Raw genomic sequence first — 17,023 nt, 5'->3', positions numbered from 1 at the left:
AACTATTGTCAACTAGGGTCTAAAATAGAAGTAAACAACGGCTAAATAGTGCTATCTCTGCTAAATCTAACCCAGAGCGTACCTGTGCCTGCGCTCCGTTGACCATCAGGTAGTAGAGTTTACTGAGGATGCTCTGCTGCAGCTGGTCCCAGGAAATAGACCGATCCTCCCTCATCAAGAATGGAGGTCCAAACCTTAGACAGAGGCGCAGGAAATTAAATATACTTCATATCAGACTCATATCCTCTCCTTACACATGCACCTACCCCACACTATTATCCCAGCTAATTATTTTTGATGAGAATCCAGTTAACGGCAGAATTGATACTGCAGGACAATGGGACAATGCAGGACCACTGTGTAATGGATGACATCGCGTATTTTTAATGATATGTTTAATGGAAGTTGTAATTGCAAAATCATTTCTATTTATGAAAAATAATTGTAAAATAAAGTACTGTTAACACTGGAATAATAAAGGCAAAAATGCATTCAGTGCCTGTTTTTTTTTTTACTATTGGTAATTTAAAAAGTACTATGATAAATATTGCTGTTATTGTACAATGATAATGACAGAGAAATATTTCAGTTCAGGGGTAATTAAATACACTTTGACCAGCAATATATGAAAGTAATGAAAGTGTGTTATTATGTTTCACTCTGTTTTCCAGACCGACAACTAAAATACTGATCATTTTATAACTACCGTTCTGGAAATCACTAGCAAATATTTGTTCTCAGAAATTGTATTACTTTTTTTTTTTTTTTTTTTTAATTAAACAGATACATCTTATTTATTTTGAGTTTTTATGACCTATTATGCAAAATTGACTTTTCACAGCTTTTAGCCATATTTTAGTTGTTTCGTTTCACCATTTACTCGCCTGAAGTTGTATCTGGAGTGATTCGTTCATGTTTACACCCACTTCGGCAATTTTATTTGCTTAATCGGTGATACGTGTAGGATTCGGTAGCAAAAAATCAGGCTCGTTTTTTTATTAAGTCATTACAATATTTCAATTTCAAATGTCTAAATTATAAGTTAATAATCCACGGTTGTCATATATTATAACTTTATAGCAGACACAAGCACGATATGTCTGCTTTAACAGTATTTATTTGTCACCAAAATGACATAAATTTGTTGAGGTAGTGGTGTAATATCAGTCAATGAATTGTCCCAAGGAGAAGGGTAAGCAATGTGTTGTGTGTTTATGTCCTCACATTGTGTCTATGTGACGGAGCTGCTGTTTCATTGCAAAACAAATTTCAGATCTAACATTTGACAATAAAGTATTATCTCTTAATGGGCATCCAGGTTAGAGCCCCCCCTAGTGGCTGCAGGGATCCTGTTTGCTGTGCCAGGATACACAACTGTAGAAAACTGACTAAGCCTAACTAAGTAAGTAAACCTAAACCTAAGTAAACCTAAACCAAAGTAAACCTAAACTCTTCCTTTCTTCCTTCTTTCCTTCCTTCATTCATTCATTTAATTGTATTTATTTAATTCTATTTATTCATTCATTTATGTTTATGTATTTATTATTTTTAATTCAAATTAAAACTGAGTCTCTTTTTGCACTACAGTGAATTGGTCTTTTTTTTTTGGTGATGTTATGATGTCAGATGGGGGTAAGAGACACTTTTCACTATTGATTACATCGTATTCTCAGAACAAAATATCTAAAAGGTGAATTCATAAATGTTGAACACGATCATTTATGTTCGTGACTAAAGACCTTGGAACTTGCTGTTTTAGCTAAATTAATTTCAGCTGCCCTCAAACATTGTTGGTCCATAGAATGTTGCAATATTTTTATATGTTTATATTATTGAAAATGAAAACCTACCCACATTTGCCAATTTAATGTGACAAAAACATATGAATGAATTAATATTAGTATAAAGTTAACACTATGACACAATCCCTCCTTCTCACCTGACCACTTGCTGACCGGACCCCGCTGCGTTGCAGACCAGCAGCAGGATCTTCAGTGGTACAGTCTGGGGCAGGAACTCTGTGGACAGTGCCCCCGACGCTGTTAACCTTTGACCCCCGGAGCCCGAGCTGTACGGGGAGGACGGGAGGCTGTGGTGGTACCCTGGAAAACAAGGTGAAGTGTCAGTACAATCAGGAACAAGATTTTCCATTTTGTATGTTAGGGTCAGTCAATCACAACGTGTCACCCTTTGACTCTCACACAATCATCTCATTTGTCATTCATAAAAACAAACCATTTCGCCATTTCAGCTACGAACGGTCACTTTTATTAAAATCGGAAAACAAACAATAAACAACCTATTTTTTATTTAACTTTATTTTTTATAACTGGGTGTAGAATACTTCAGTTTGTGGTGTTGTTTTGATACGTATAATGCCTCAAAATTAGCATTAGCGTTAGCACTGAGACGCAAACATGTTAGGTTGGCGGGTGCTGTTGTGCATAGAACCTAATATCTCTGTAATTACTGGGCCTATCCACATGGAACAAAAACTGGCACAAAGTTCAATGTCTTCTCTGTCACTATAAACAAACAAAAGAGAATTATTTTTTCATAATAGCTTCAGAAATATGTGATTGGGACTTTAAGCCATAAGATTAATATGACAAGTTTATGGTTTCGAATCTCAATTGAATGACGTTTTGGATATTTCTTTCAAAAACTGTAAATTTCCCATAGACACAGACTTTTGCCCTCCATATGAAATCATGATCTCATCAAATTAATAAAATTCTAGCACATGAACGCAGCCAGTCAAACAACAGTGACACAAAACACAGCTACAGTATGTTTATGATGAGGAAACAACATTACAACATGGTCAGTGTTCGACAATATACTCTCTACTACTCCCCACCTAACGTCCCATTATCTCTTCATTAGCCTGGTTTAATAAAGTGATCATATTTGATAGGAGAGGTGTGACACAATGATTTATGGTCCCTTTTAGAATTCTATGGAGCATGTTAAAGATCCAAGCAGAAGTATAGACATTTTAGTTCTGTTCTGCTCCTCTGAATCCCACATACACTTGTACAGAATTGTTTGATGGATACTGTTAAAAATATAGGTATATTTCAGTGTACTTCAAGAGTTTGCTGTACAGTACTAATGTAAGGAATAAACTACTTTCCAAAAAAAAAAAAAAATCCTAAGAAATAATGTTAACTATATGGTTGGGCCATATGGCAAAAAACACTGATTTTAATTTCAGATTTTTTTGTTCCTTATTAGAAACATAAAATGGCTTTCAATATTAATTTCAGACTGGATTTGAATAGTCCAGTTTTCTTCCTCTTATAGCTCTTATATCTGCTTTAAACCACATGCTTTTATTGACAGACAATGGACTGTAGACTTCTCCTTTAAAAAGACTCAAAAGACTCATTGTCTATTTGAAATGATTGTTTTTATCTGGTTTGCCTATCAAATCTAGAACAATATCTCTCTGTATTTTTTTTTTTTTTTTGTATACAGATTGATATCAGTCTGGTCCCCATTTCCTCTGCTGCATCTCAAGCCCAGTCAAACATGATCATGCAATCTTTTTTTTTTTTTTTTTTTTTTCCAGTGACACGTGATATGAAGGAGCTCATTGGTCACCAATGATTTATAAATAAAATCTCATTTATCTCACCTCAGATGAGTTTAGTGCTTCACTCATTGATTCTGCAGAAATTCAAAATGCTTTTCAGACCTGTTTTTTTTCACAGGGGACTTTACATTTTTGTTTTTTTCCTATATTTTTTCCATTACGGACAGGCTATGCATGTTCACGATTGGCTGATCCACCTGTCAATCATGCTCATTTGAAAGCTTTGAGATTCACCAGTGACCAAATCCACATCTTCTTAAAGTATTGAAGAAGTGTGTGTTCTTTCCAGGCAAGAACAACTCAGACAAAGCATAACATCTCCATGGAGACAACCAGGTGTAGTTCCCTGTACCAGAAAAATGACATAGTGCACTTTTAACTAACACAAACTATGTAAAACAGTTTTGCACAATATTATTATACTTTGCAGCTGATGTCATCCCTGGGGGTGTGACGCTAACTAGAGGCACTTAATCTGGGTTTTGTTTCAACACCATTTCACCAGAAAGAACTGACTTAGTGGGAGCTACAACAAGTAAGCTAATTTATGCTTTTAAACAAGTCTCTCTCACATATAATTACTGTGACAAGCTAGCTAGCATTAGCCAACACTTTCAGTTCACATTTTTTGTTGAAAATCAAACAGGACAATGAGCACTTGTATTGATCACAGGCTTCTGAAAACGTATTGTATAAATCCATTTTGTATTTTTTCCTTGTGTTTTCAGATTATCTTAAACCTTTTTTCAGTCTTTGCTAATGTGTGCATTCTGTCACCATGGAAACTGCTGAACAATCTACCATAGAACACCCCAACATGATGTCACTGCAAAGTATTAATAAAAAGGCAAAAAGCTACTCCATAACTCAACTTTTTGTGACCTTAAAGGTGACATATTATATCTTTGCAAAAACAATTTATTCTAAGTGAACTCGACCAAAGTACCATCTCCAGCCTTACATCACGCTATACCAACTCCTCTTAAAAACAAAACTTTTAGCTCTGTACTAGCGTAGCCCACACATGCCCAGAGATAACAGTAGCCTTGTTTAGCCCACTCACTCCTGGGTCCATGGTCCCTGGTTATCAGCTGCTCGAGCTCAGACTAAATCAGACACGCCACAGGAAGCGGAGAAGACCGAGGACGTCTCTGTAGAGCCACCACCATCCAAACTCATCTCCAAGACAATCAAACACCTCCACCCTCGGGAGACTTCCACCAACACAAGTGAGACAAAAATCAGGAGGCAAAGTTTTTGTTAAAGGGACTATATTATGTGAAAACTGGCTTTGTTGAGTTTGTTATATAATGTAGTGTCATAGTAAAAAACAATTTTAGAGACAAATGTTTAAAAAAATCTCCTTCCAGAGCTCAAAATATTTAAAGAACAGATGCCATGTGTTCTTGTTGATTTAATTCCCTTTTAAACATGGTTTTGCTCACATTGGGTTAAGGTTCACATTTTCTGACATGAAATGATGATAATGACTTAAGCTGTGACATATAATGCAAACAGGACATTCTGAGTGCTTATTGTCCCATTATGCACAAAGGCTAGACTTGTACACTTGACTGACAAAATAAGCTGTGCCTCACAGTTGACTCCTACTATTACTACTACTAAGTCCTGTGCTCAGGTCTCTGCACTTGCTCCTATGGCTCAGAGAATAGACTTTAAAGCAGCTCTGTTCGTGAACAAGTCTCTCCATGGACCAGCCGCAAAGTACATCTCCCACATGTTAGTGCCATATGAACCATCTCACACTATGAGGACTTCAGGGACCGGCCTCCTGCTGGTGCCCAGAGTCAGGACTGAATGAGCATTTCAGTTTTATGCAGCTAAAACCTAGAACAGTCTTCCTGAAGCTGTGAGACAGGCCTCTGCTTTGGCAATGTTTAAATCCAGGCTCCATTCTGTTTAGTTGTGCATATGACTGAAAGGTTTTCTGTTTTAATGTTCATTTTAGGATGATTATTTGTGATCATTTATGTTTTGATTTGTTGTATTGTGATTTCTTATTCTGTAACACACTTTGAGTAGTTTGTGTATGAATTGTGCTATACAAATAAACTTTGAACCTACCTGTGTAAAAGCATTTGTATGGACATTGATCACCGATTACTAAATTATCTTAACACCATAGTACTCAAATAATAATATCTGCTCTGAGCGTTCCCCTGGTGTGAGTCCATAAATGCAGCTAACCCACAGCCTCTTTGTGTTTATGGATAATTTATTAAAGGTCTCCAGAGTCAGAGCAGTTAGATCGGGCTGAGAGAGAATCACATTAGCAAGTGGAGCCGCACTGTCTAAGGCAGTACACAGCTATAGTAACAACTATAGGTCAGACAGATAGAATTATGACGGGAAAGGTCATGAAATGTTATGCAAATATATGTATTTAAAAAACTTGATAGGCTACTCCTCACCTCATTTAAATCTTTTGTTAACTTAAAGGTGACATGTTAAATGGACTGTTCCTGAGTTTTAATCAGTTCAGGAAAATACAGCTTACTCCATGTAGTGAGTTTTTAAAGCAACAATTTAGAAAACAAAACAAGACTGAAAACTATCTGTAATGCATTATGAATGGCATTTTAGTGGATGAGAACCTTATTGAAACAACTGATAGAAACATTATTTTTTGTCCATTTTAGGCATGTTTTTGTGTGCGACATGTGTAAAGAGCTGTTGTTGAAACACATTGCTCGCTCACAGTTTAAATTTGAAAATAATATGTATTTAATGAATAAAATTATAATATGTGAATAGCACTGACCAATGCCTCCTGCTGGCAATAGTGGGGAGTGACGCATTGTCTTTGTTAATTGTTGCAAAGTGACCTTGAGTGTCTAAAAAGGCACTTAATAAATACAATTTATTATTATTATTATTATTATTATTATTATTATTATTATTATTATTAGTAGTAGTAGTAGTAGTAGTAGTAGTAGTAGTAGTATTTTTATTATATGCTAAAGATGAGCACATGACTACTGACAATTAGCAATATAATGCTAATAATGCTAACAGATAATTCACAGATTATCAGAAATTTATCAGATTGAATTTTGTGAAAATGTACAGACTGCACTGTACAGAAGTGCTTCCTGGTTTTGACTACACTTGGATGCAAACTACTTTCTCCAGCTAAACTTAGACAAGACTGAAGTCATCATCTTAGGTCCACAGGAACATAGAGAAAGGGTCAGCAGTCACCTCCAGTCTCTCTTTTTAAAACCTTCAAATCAGGCAAGAAATCTAGGGGTAATACTGGACTCAGACTTGAACTTTAACACCCACATCAAATCAATAACATCTGCAGCTTTTTACCATCTAAAAAAACTGTAAAAATCAAAGGTTTACTGTCAAAACCAGACTTAGAGAGACTTATCCATGCATTTGTCTCCAGTAGGTTAGACTACTGTAACAGCCTGCTCACTGGCCTCCCCACATGAGCCTTAACACAGCTGCAGAACATCCAGAACACAGCTGCTTGGGGCCTGACTAGAACCAGGAAGTATGAGCACATAAGTCCTGTGCTCAGGTCTCTGCACTGGCTCCTGTGGCTTAGAGAATAGACTTTAAAGCAGCTCTGCTTGTGAACAAGTTTCTCCATGGACCAGCACCAAAGTACATCTCTAACATGTTAGTGCCATATGAGCCATTTCACACTCTGAGGACCTCAGGCACTGGCCTCCTGCTCAGGAGTCAGGACTAAACATGGGGAAGAGTAAGTACTAAACATGGGAAATCACCATTTCAGATTTAACTTTAGCTGAAACCTGGAACAGTCTTCCTGAAGATGTGAGACAGGCCTCTACTTTTACCATTTTAAAATCCAGGCTCAAAACAGTTCTGTTTAGCTGTGCATGTGACTGAAAGGTTTTTGTTCTCCACTTTTCTCAGTGTTCATTTTATGATGATTATGTATGTTTTGATTTGTTGCATTGTGGTTTTAATGTCTTTGTTATTCTGTAAAGCACTTTGAATTACCTTGTGTAGTAATTGCGCTATACAAATAAACTTGCCTTGCCTACACTTATTTAAAGAGGGGTATTTTACTTCTATGGGATATTAATTGCTAAGACATAACATATATTGATCACCATGTTATGGTTTATCATTTTGAATGCTGTATTATTTATAAGGTTTACTTGATAGACTGCTTGAATATCTCACTTGTTTGTTGAACTGTGATACGGAAGCTTTTAATACAAGTTCTCATGATTTTCTACATCTAAAAACAAGCTGCACTAGAACTGAAATGGGGATAAAAAGCTTTTGGTTATTTTGATTCCCAAGAATGGAATACATTTCAAGGACATGCAAAACTGAATATGCTGGTGCATTTTAATAATCTGGTGATAAACATTTATAATCACACCTGCACCTGTTTTAAATGGACTTATGCAGGTATTTGTTTTGTTAGTATTGTCTAAACAGGGCGTCCATGAAAAAGAGTCTGGTACTCTCATCAATCTCTCCTTGTATAAAGAAATATTTGCCAAAAACAGTGCCTACAAACACTCATATTCTTTTTAGATTAATATTTACCAATGTATGACCTAACTTAACTTTTGCATACATTCTTCCTCTCAAATAAATCGCTTTGCCCTCGTGTCCGACAGTCCCCGAATACAGCACTACGTTGAAGTCGTGTCCGTGGCAACCAGACAGTGAGGTGGGGCCAGAGGTCTGTGCTGCACATTAATTCCAACACTAAAGGGATTACCCGAGTACTGCCATAGTTTTTTAAGAAGGACAAAAGCGGGCCAGACGAGAAGACAACAGCAGCCCAGGGGGGTAGTGTGATTCAGAGGCATAGATCTGCTAATGTAGCCTACCATGGCTCCCTGTAGAAAGATGGATCCTCTCTTGGAGCCATTAACAACAGTAAATTTAAGGATTGCTTTGTTTGGAGTAAAAATAGTTTCACATTTAGAGGAGTTTATTGAAGATGTGGAAAGAGCTGTGTATAGAAATGTATGAACCGGGCCCCACAATCTATGAGGGCTCTCCAAAAACTGACTGCACAACTTCATTTGAGCAAAAAATAAAAGTAAGATAAGTGGTTTGATCTAGGGCTGAACAATAAAGACACTGTATGTGGAGATAAAAAAAGTGTAAATGGGCAGAATCACGTGTTTACCTGAGATTCGAGTCGACCCGCCCCTGATGTAAAGGGGCGGGGCTTGGAAGGCGTAGATGACGTCGTTCTCTGCGATGCTCGACAGGTCCTCTTCATCAAAGAAGGACCGCTGGAACCCACTGGAGTACACCTCTGTCAGGATCACCTTAAGTACACACAAATTTAAACTTCATTATGTTAAAAAAGAAGTACAGTATTTTACAATAGATTTAGGATGCACTCACAACAGGTATTTTGAACCGTGCCATGCTACAGTACAATTGCGTTGGGTGCTATGGCTCACACTCACACCAGCAGAACATGGCCCGCTCATCACACGGCACTGTTTGCTATCACTTTAGTGGAGAAAATAAGTCCAGCGACATGAAATATCTCTTAAATAGTGAGGTAGCAGTAATAGTGTGAGCAAATTCAGTTTTTCAGGCAGAGTTAATTCTTTTCCTTCTTATCCTCTATACTTTCCACACTTGCAAACATAAATGATACATGTGCACGTACATGAGCAACTGTGCCATCTCCTCCAAACGCGGCAGAGTCTGAAACATGCTGTGTCTGGTCACAGTTCGTTTGCGCTCACATTGGACAAACGTACCAGGCTTTAGGGGCTATCCGTGCTGGTTCACTTAGGCTAGTGGGAGCCAGTCTCAGATGGAACCATTTTGCATCCGTCCTCACTTTCTATCTGGAATGGAGCTAACGGTCTAGCTATCTCTATTTATATATACAGTCTATGCATTGCATGCTCTTGTGCTTTTACCTGGTCTGGAGACAAGTTGCCCTCGTCTGCCACCATCCTCCTCAAACAGCTCACAGATCCAAACAGAGGCACAGACAGCGCCACCCGCAGGTACCTCTGGCCTTTGGAGCTGAACACCAAGACTACGCAGAGAGACCTGCCACCACAGAAACACATAACAACTCACCACCTCCATAAATCACCTGTGAACAGTGTTGGAAAGTAACTGAATACAGGCACTGAAAGTACGTATTCTGAATACTAATGTTGAGTACCTATACTCTGGTACAGTTACTCTTTCATTTGATGGTGTTCTGAATACAGTTACTTTCCTAAATTAAAAGGAATACATGGAGGTACTTCATCAAGCAATTTGGCTTTGAACTGCACGGTATTTGTTAGAAAAAAAGGAAAACACAGCTCTTTCAGTGTGTGCATGTGTGATTTTTCATCTCTAATTGGGGCATAAATAAATGCAGAACAAACAGTGTAACAAAAACAAAGCTGTTTGTAATTATAGATCATGTTTTTTACACTATAATATCATGCAAAAAGTATTCAGAGTACTCAGAATACAGTACTTTGATTAGCCCATGAATCAGAATACAGAATACAAAGTACAGTTTAAGTATTCTTCCTGTCACTGAATATGAATAAACCAATGCACTTTAGCATGAATAAGTCACCATTAGACCCGCTTTATGTGGGAAATAATGGAATTCCTGCTTAATTTTTAAAGTAGGGAAAGCCAAAGGTGTGGGAGTTATCCACTGGAATAATGGACTCTTTGGATATCAGAGAATCAAAGGCAGCACACGGACACGGGGCTATTTTAGGGTTGAAAGGGAGCTTTTATAAAGAAGACACAGAGTAGCAGCCGTGTTTGTGATGTGCTTGGAGTAAATATTGGAGTAAACATTAAAAAAAAATTGTTTGTAAAATATATTTACGTAGAATTTGCCTGGAATGCTCCACAGTATCACATTAAACCTACTATTTCCATGGAAACAATCACATGGCCACACCATGGAGCAATAAAAACACATGCACATTAATAAATGCACGATAGATAGTTTAATGCTATACTGTGGAACTTACCAGGCAAAGGAATAATATCTTCATAGTTGCGGACTCTAGATGTATTTTACTTAATTCCTGTTTGTTCCATCAGTCTATTTATGAGTTGGTTTGACTCCGAGCTTCAGAAATCACCCTATTTCAATTTTGCTTGATTTGTGACGTCATAGGTCACCGAAGCTCTCCTGCTCTGTTTTCAAGTACCCAAATCATCACCAGATTTCTATGCTCAAATTTTGTTCATTATAATGGAATGTGTATATCAGCGTGTTGGGACAAGCTAGCTTTGTTTTTCTCACAGTTTTTAAAGGCATCATGACATGTTTAAAGGCCAATAACAACAATACAAATAATGCATAGTATGTGTTCTTTAAAAAAAACAGCCCATTAGCTAACACATGCTAACCAGCAAAGCTCACCTGGTCTGGCACAGAGGGATGGGCAGTGAAATACACAGGAACGGGTCAAACGTATTACTCTGCTTCAGACAGTGAGGACACGTCAGGGAAGATCTGAAATTGCACGGAAATCACAAAAATCAGCCAAAATAACCCCTCAGAATGACACATCTTTGAGATTAGGAGTGTGTGACAGAAGGAGGAACGGGCAAAGCGGAGGTGGCGGTTCCCAGGGTGAGCTAAAATAGTTTTCCGTGCATTGCATCAGTCTCTCCGCACCCGAGAGAGCTCAAATAGAGGAGATGACACTGGGGGAGATAGAATGGAAGGACTGCACACTTCTGATTTAGTCAATTTTACAAGCAAATACTCAACCAATATGCACAAAGGAAATATACAAAATAGGGTTGCTGCAAAATAACAGTGACTTCTTTTAATAATTGTACTTGTTATCTGGACTCAGACTCTAAAACTCTTAAATAACAAAGAAAAAGGCATTATTAAAGAGAGGACATTACACTTCAACTGCTAACACATAACATCTTTTATCCTTATTTTGATCTTTCATGGTTTTGAAAAGGCTATATTTGCCGAAAACAACGTATTAACATGTTTTATAAGTTTCACTTTAGTTTTTGATGCTAAGAATCTCCCTTCTCTTCGGTCTCCACGCTCCACTCCTCCTTCAGAGCGCTATCACAACACAATCAGCATGCATCCCGTTAATTAAACTACAGCACATTACATCAGGTTTGACAAGTTGTCGTGTACAGTTTTGTATCAAGTTTTTGTGTATTTATGGAGAATTGTCAAGTGGGAGCATGGGTGATGTGGCTTGTGAGATGAGCATTAAACAGACTCTAACTGCTAACTTGTGATGAAAACTGCGAGAAAATGTGAGTAGGGGTCAAATAGGGCCTGGGAGAGATTGCTAGATTACTCAGACGTGCATGGATGACATCTTTTTCCTCTTCTGGCATGTTTTGATGAGGGAACAACATTAACATTGCACATTAAATATGTCAAAAAAAAGTATAATCATCATAAAAAAAACACATGGAGATATAACTATTAGTTGGTTGACCTCAATGTACAATAGAAAAAATGGTTTGACTACTCGACCAAACATGCATTTTGTGAAATATGAAAAAGTGCACTGTAAAAAGGGAATGCTGAATGCATAACAATTCTTAATTTGCGAAAATGTATCAATTCATTAGACTGGGGCGAGTTCCAAATTCATCAAATTGGCCACAAAGCTCGTAGCTCCTTAAGCCAAAATGTGGATGGATTTGCGTCAAAGTCTGCCATGATAAGGACTGTCCAAATGGAACGCTGAGTCAAGAAGGAGTTAGGAAACGGAGCGTTCCTTGCTTCCTTTCATAGCTCCTTTAGCATAGGAACCTCTGGAGCTTCCTAACCAGCGGAAAGGAGCTATGAGGCATCCCCTGAAGGTTTCTGAACACGCCCGATCTCTGCACGAAGAGTTTGTAATGCAGTAAAAGTTTTATTGCCTCAGACATTATACAAATCAACTATCTGGATAATACAACTTTATACCAGAGTGGAAATAAAGCTTTTCGGCACATAAACTCCGCTCTATGCTCCGGTGCAGACGGACTAAAGTGTGGGATTTGATGGGATATTTGTTGGGACAGAGGACAGAGCAGAGACTGTGCAGCTGAAGGTGAGCCTAGAGAATATTTTGTGTTGTGCATGGGGGGCATATTGATATATCTGCTGCTGGTTAGAACAGTTGGATTTTCCATGGTTGACCTCGTGACGTACCTCCAAAGGTAAAGGAGTTAGAGACTACGAGCTATGATTTGACAAATTTGATACAAGCCATAGACTATTGGAAGCTTTAAGGGCCTATACCCAATTTTGAGCCTCGCTGTTAATGTTAACCCCACCCACTTAGTCCCCTCTGTCACTCTAATGTTGAACCGCAACAGTTTGGGAACATAAAAGAAAATAAAAGGCCCAAACCAGTCCAAGGAAAACATATTTCGATGCGACTGTCATTTGCTATTCAACCTATAGGGACTTATTCATGGGTTTCAAGTTTCTGTCTATAGGCGATATATAGACTTTTGGCCATTCAAAATATTGAATTCATTTGTTTTGAATGTTTGTTGTTTGTTAATGGCTATGACAATGGTCCATTTTTTGTCACCCTGAGACCCAGGGATAAGAGACAAAATCAGAACAGTATTCAGTAAAATAATCAAAAAATACACTAAATATTTTTAAAGGTGCACTGCATACCTTTTCTGGTACCGCGGCTACATCTTTGTCTCCACGGAGATGTTACTGTTTTGCTTGTTTTGCAATGTTCCACAAAGTTGCATTAAAAGCGTCTCACTTTTTTTCATTAAGGATGTTGTGTCTATTGCTCTGAAACCTTTGAAAAACATACATTCTTACTATGAGCAGACAAGAGTAATGCCATATTGTGCAGCATTCTACGCAATAATATCCCCATGGAGACAGGCAGGATGTGTACGTTTCACCAGAAAAGTTACACAAAGCACCTTTAAAGGCACTGTACCTAATATTTAAAACGTGAAAAACAGAACTAGTTAATTTGCATTGGTCCCAAGTTATTCTGCACTCACCTTACGAATCCTGAGCATCCTAATTATTCACTGTGATGAGTTTATAAGCACTTTCCACAACTTTCAGAGACCTGAGCGGAGATTTGTCATGACAGTAAAGCTACAACGAGCCTGCTAACGAGACACTTCCTAATTATCAGAGAGTAAAACGCTTAGATGCAGTACACAGTGGACCTCAAGAGCTGCTGATGCAATATATCTGTACTGGGGCGAGACAAATTTAGCTTATGGTGTAAAACGCAAAAGTCATTTTAATGGCAACCTTTTTTTTTTAATGCAAATTAATCAAAAGTTAATTTTGGCCATCAGCCCACTCCAACTTCAGCTGCTTCCTTTGATTCTGCAGGTTTTGGTCCTCTCCTACTGTGTGTGTGTGTGCGTTACCAAAATGCGTAGCCTGTCCTCTTATGTCGTTGAAAATAACAATAACAAGAGCCTTCCAAAAGTACAATGACTTCTACAAATTCCACTGTCTAAAATGTCAAGGCTCCGCTAGAATACACACCGCTTTACACAATAAAATCCCTCGTTAGACCTGTCACGGAAACACATTTTGAAGCATTATATTAAAATACTTTATGCCACTGACACAAAGCAGGATAGTCCCAGTAAACCATTTTTTTAAATATAGAAGACCTGAGCTGCAACAAATTAATATCAGAATCAACTAATAATCAGCCATATAGGTTATTTATTCTACGCTCTACAACTCACATCTGAACTTCTTGCATAAAAAATGGCAAAAATCTCCCCACTTTTGCAAAGAAACTATACACATGATAAACACTGAGCACCAAAATATATAGTTCCAGCTGTTGTACAGGCCTAGTCGCTGTATAGTCGCACTGTCTGAAAGTGTCAGACAGCGACAGAGCACATTATTGTTGAACACTGAGAGTAGAGCCACAGCAGTGTTTAAATGAATGAATACTGATGATGATAACGAATAAGACAAATCAATGATCATAATGTCACTGCTTCATATTATTACAGTTAAGACAGACTTATTTCCAAAACACATTTCCAGACTATTTAGGCTTAATAATTAGTAAATAAAGCAATAAGAAAGGAAAAAGATGCAAAGTAATGATAATTGACGATAATTAATATATCAATTTATTGTTCAATACATGATATGTGGAAAACTATTTTATGGGGGCAATATTTTTCGTGGCTACTTTTTCTTTGCAGTAGTGAGATATTTTTTATAATTTTTTTTTTTCTTTGTTTTTTTTTTTTTTTTTTGGCAATATGATAATTTTTATGACTCATTGCAGATACAAACTTAATTAATAAACTGAATAATTACTTAAGTTTTGCATTCTGCTATTGAGTTATTTCAGCTCATGTTTTTTTTATTGTACATTTAGAACAGTTTTGCGAGTAATTTTGCTTTATGGTTTGGTTTCAATATTACTGTTTATCGTCAAGGTCAGGCATGCCCAAACTGTGGCCCTGAGGCTAGATGCGGCCCTCAGACCAGTTTTTCTTGGCCCTCAAACTTACAGTTGAATTGGTCCATATTACTTTAAAGAGTACTTTTTACTGTATATTTCTGAAAATCTACTTTAACAAGTCCATATCAAATATTCAAGGTGTCCCACTGAGGATGTGAGCATGAATAAAGGTCTAGTGGTTCAGTCTAATTTATAATAAACACACAGATTTGAAGTATTCACTGTAAAATGTGTTATTGTGACAGACACACTAAAAGGCTAAATGTGTTAGCTTTAATAGTCAAATTAAAAGCGATTAATTGATGGACAAACAGGAGTATAGGACCTTTTTGTGCAGTTGTTTCCTGGTTTTCAGTTGCCACCGCAAGATCACAAAACGGAGCGTACACTTTTATTTCCTTTACGAGGCACGCGACAGGCATAACTTTTTATCATTGACATTTTTGATTAACAGTTACACACAAATGGCTAAATCAAACTACAACTTTGAGGATAGATCCACTGCGGAAAAAAAAGTATCAAATATTTCAATCCTACGTTTTTAAACTCGCATCGAGACCAAACATAAAACATCCGGTGACAGTTGCGAGGAATACTGTCCTTTGAATTAGCTCCGCCACCGCCTAACTCCCCAAGTCCACATAAGGGCAGATTTTACACACTGCCTTGGGAAATTAAACCCTCAACCCACGCTTCTGTTCTGTCCTATTTTATCGAATGGAGCGCAGATGAATGAAGGTGCTTACGAGAAACTTTTTTGTAATAGCCACTAAATTATGCAGAATTTGTTTAAAGATTAACTGAGTAACTTTTCTGGAGTTCTGCCAAGTGTTTGTCTCCGTGAAACATTAGTGATTTTCTTTGAATGCTCCACAGTATGGCATTAAATGTATGTATGAAGCTTTTATTTATATATTTTTACTGTGAGCTGGGTCAGGTTTCCACAGATCTGGCCTGTAACTGTCTAACTTAGCCTGATAGCGCCACCTACCACCTTTCTCTATGAGGCAAATGTGTTAAACGGCGCACTGTGGACCATTATACGCAAAGCAATAACAACCGACTGAGGTACACGGGGAGACAGTAGCTCAGTTCGTCCCACTCTCGACATAAAACATCATTGGTAGAGGGGTCAGATCCACTGATTCACAGGTCAGCGTCACAATTCTAGCTCCCACAAATAAATGCTGCGATTGTGTCCTTGGGCAAGACACTTAACCCACCTCATTCACTGATGTATGAATGTTTGTGCGAATGGGTCAGTGGTTCCTTGAATGAAATAATTTTCTTGAGTGTCTTGAAAGTGGAAAAATGCTAGACAAATAACTATATGTGACCATTTACCATTTACTATCTCCATGGAGACAAGCACGTGATGTGCTGTAATCAGAAAAATACACAGTGCAAAAAAGCTAACCCAGAGTTGTTTGTTGTACATAAATGTAAATAATTACCTAGGTCAGTTAAAACTACGTAAATTATTCAACTTCTGCTGGAAGAACATAATCAGATTTTTCATCACACCAAAAATTTTAAAAAGTATCATTATCTGTGAATCAACCATATTGGAGACAATGTGGAGACTATAATATGGGGCATGAACATGTGTTTTGGCAGTGCAACAAAGTGTCATAATTTTGGGATACCTTAGGCAAAGAAAAGGGTAAAATATTTGGCTACACACTACCAAGAACATGCATAATGAAGTATTTTGGGCTAACCACTAACTCACACATCTCAAAAAAGGACTATTATTTAATCAGTAGCATCAAAAAAAGCCATTACACACAAATGGCATAAGGAAGACGCCCCCTACGCTTTGCAACTGGAAGGACATCGTGGAGGAAATTTGTGTTATGGAGAGACTTACATATATTCTAAGGTTACAAAATGAAAAAATATGAAGAACACTAGGAAAAATGGAAATTGTATTTAAATGACAGCTGACCAAATGTTCATTGTTCTGATGTTATGTCTTTTGAAA

The 17,023-nt window shown here is 37.5% G+C and overlaps 1 protein-coding gene across 1 annotated transcript in view; it reads right to left on the bottom strand.

The window, feature by feature from the left end:
* LOC117375315 (ubiquitin carboxyl-terminal hydrolase 43-like) overlaps positions 1-17,023 on the bottom strand; it is a 105,905-nt gene that overhangs the window by 42,438 nt on the left and 46,444 nt on the right. The window contains exons 4-8 of the mRNA XM_055223784.1: positions 10,986-11,078; positions 9,511-9,646; positions 8,754-8,898; positions 1,940-2,102; positions 83-194 (exon numbers count right to left, since the gene is read on the bottom strand). Coding sequence (XP_055079759.1) covers positions 83-194; positions 1,940-2,102; positions 8,754-8,898; positions 9,511-9,646; positions 10,986-11,078 — 649 coding nt within the window. The remainder of the gene's footprint in view (positions 1-82; positions 195-1,939; positions 2,103-8,753; positions 8,899-9,510; positions 9,647-10,985; positions 11,079-17,023) is intronic.

Source organism: Periophthalmus magnuspinnatus, chromosome 8 (genome assembly GCF_009829125.3).
Source record: "Periophthalmus magnuspinnatus isolate fPerMag1 chromosome 8, fPerMag1.2.pri, whole genome shotgun sequence".
NCBI classification, from domain to species: Eukaryota; Metazoa; Chordata; class Actinopteri; order Gobiiformes; family Gobiidae; genus Periophthalmus; species Periophthalmus magnuspinnatus.
The sequence above is the reverse complement of the archived record's forward strand: the minus strand, read 5'-3'. Positions and strand labels throughout refer to the sequence as shown.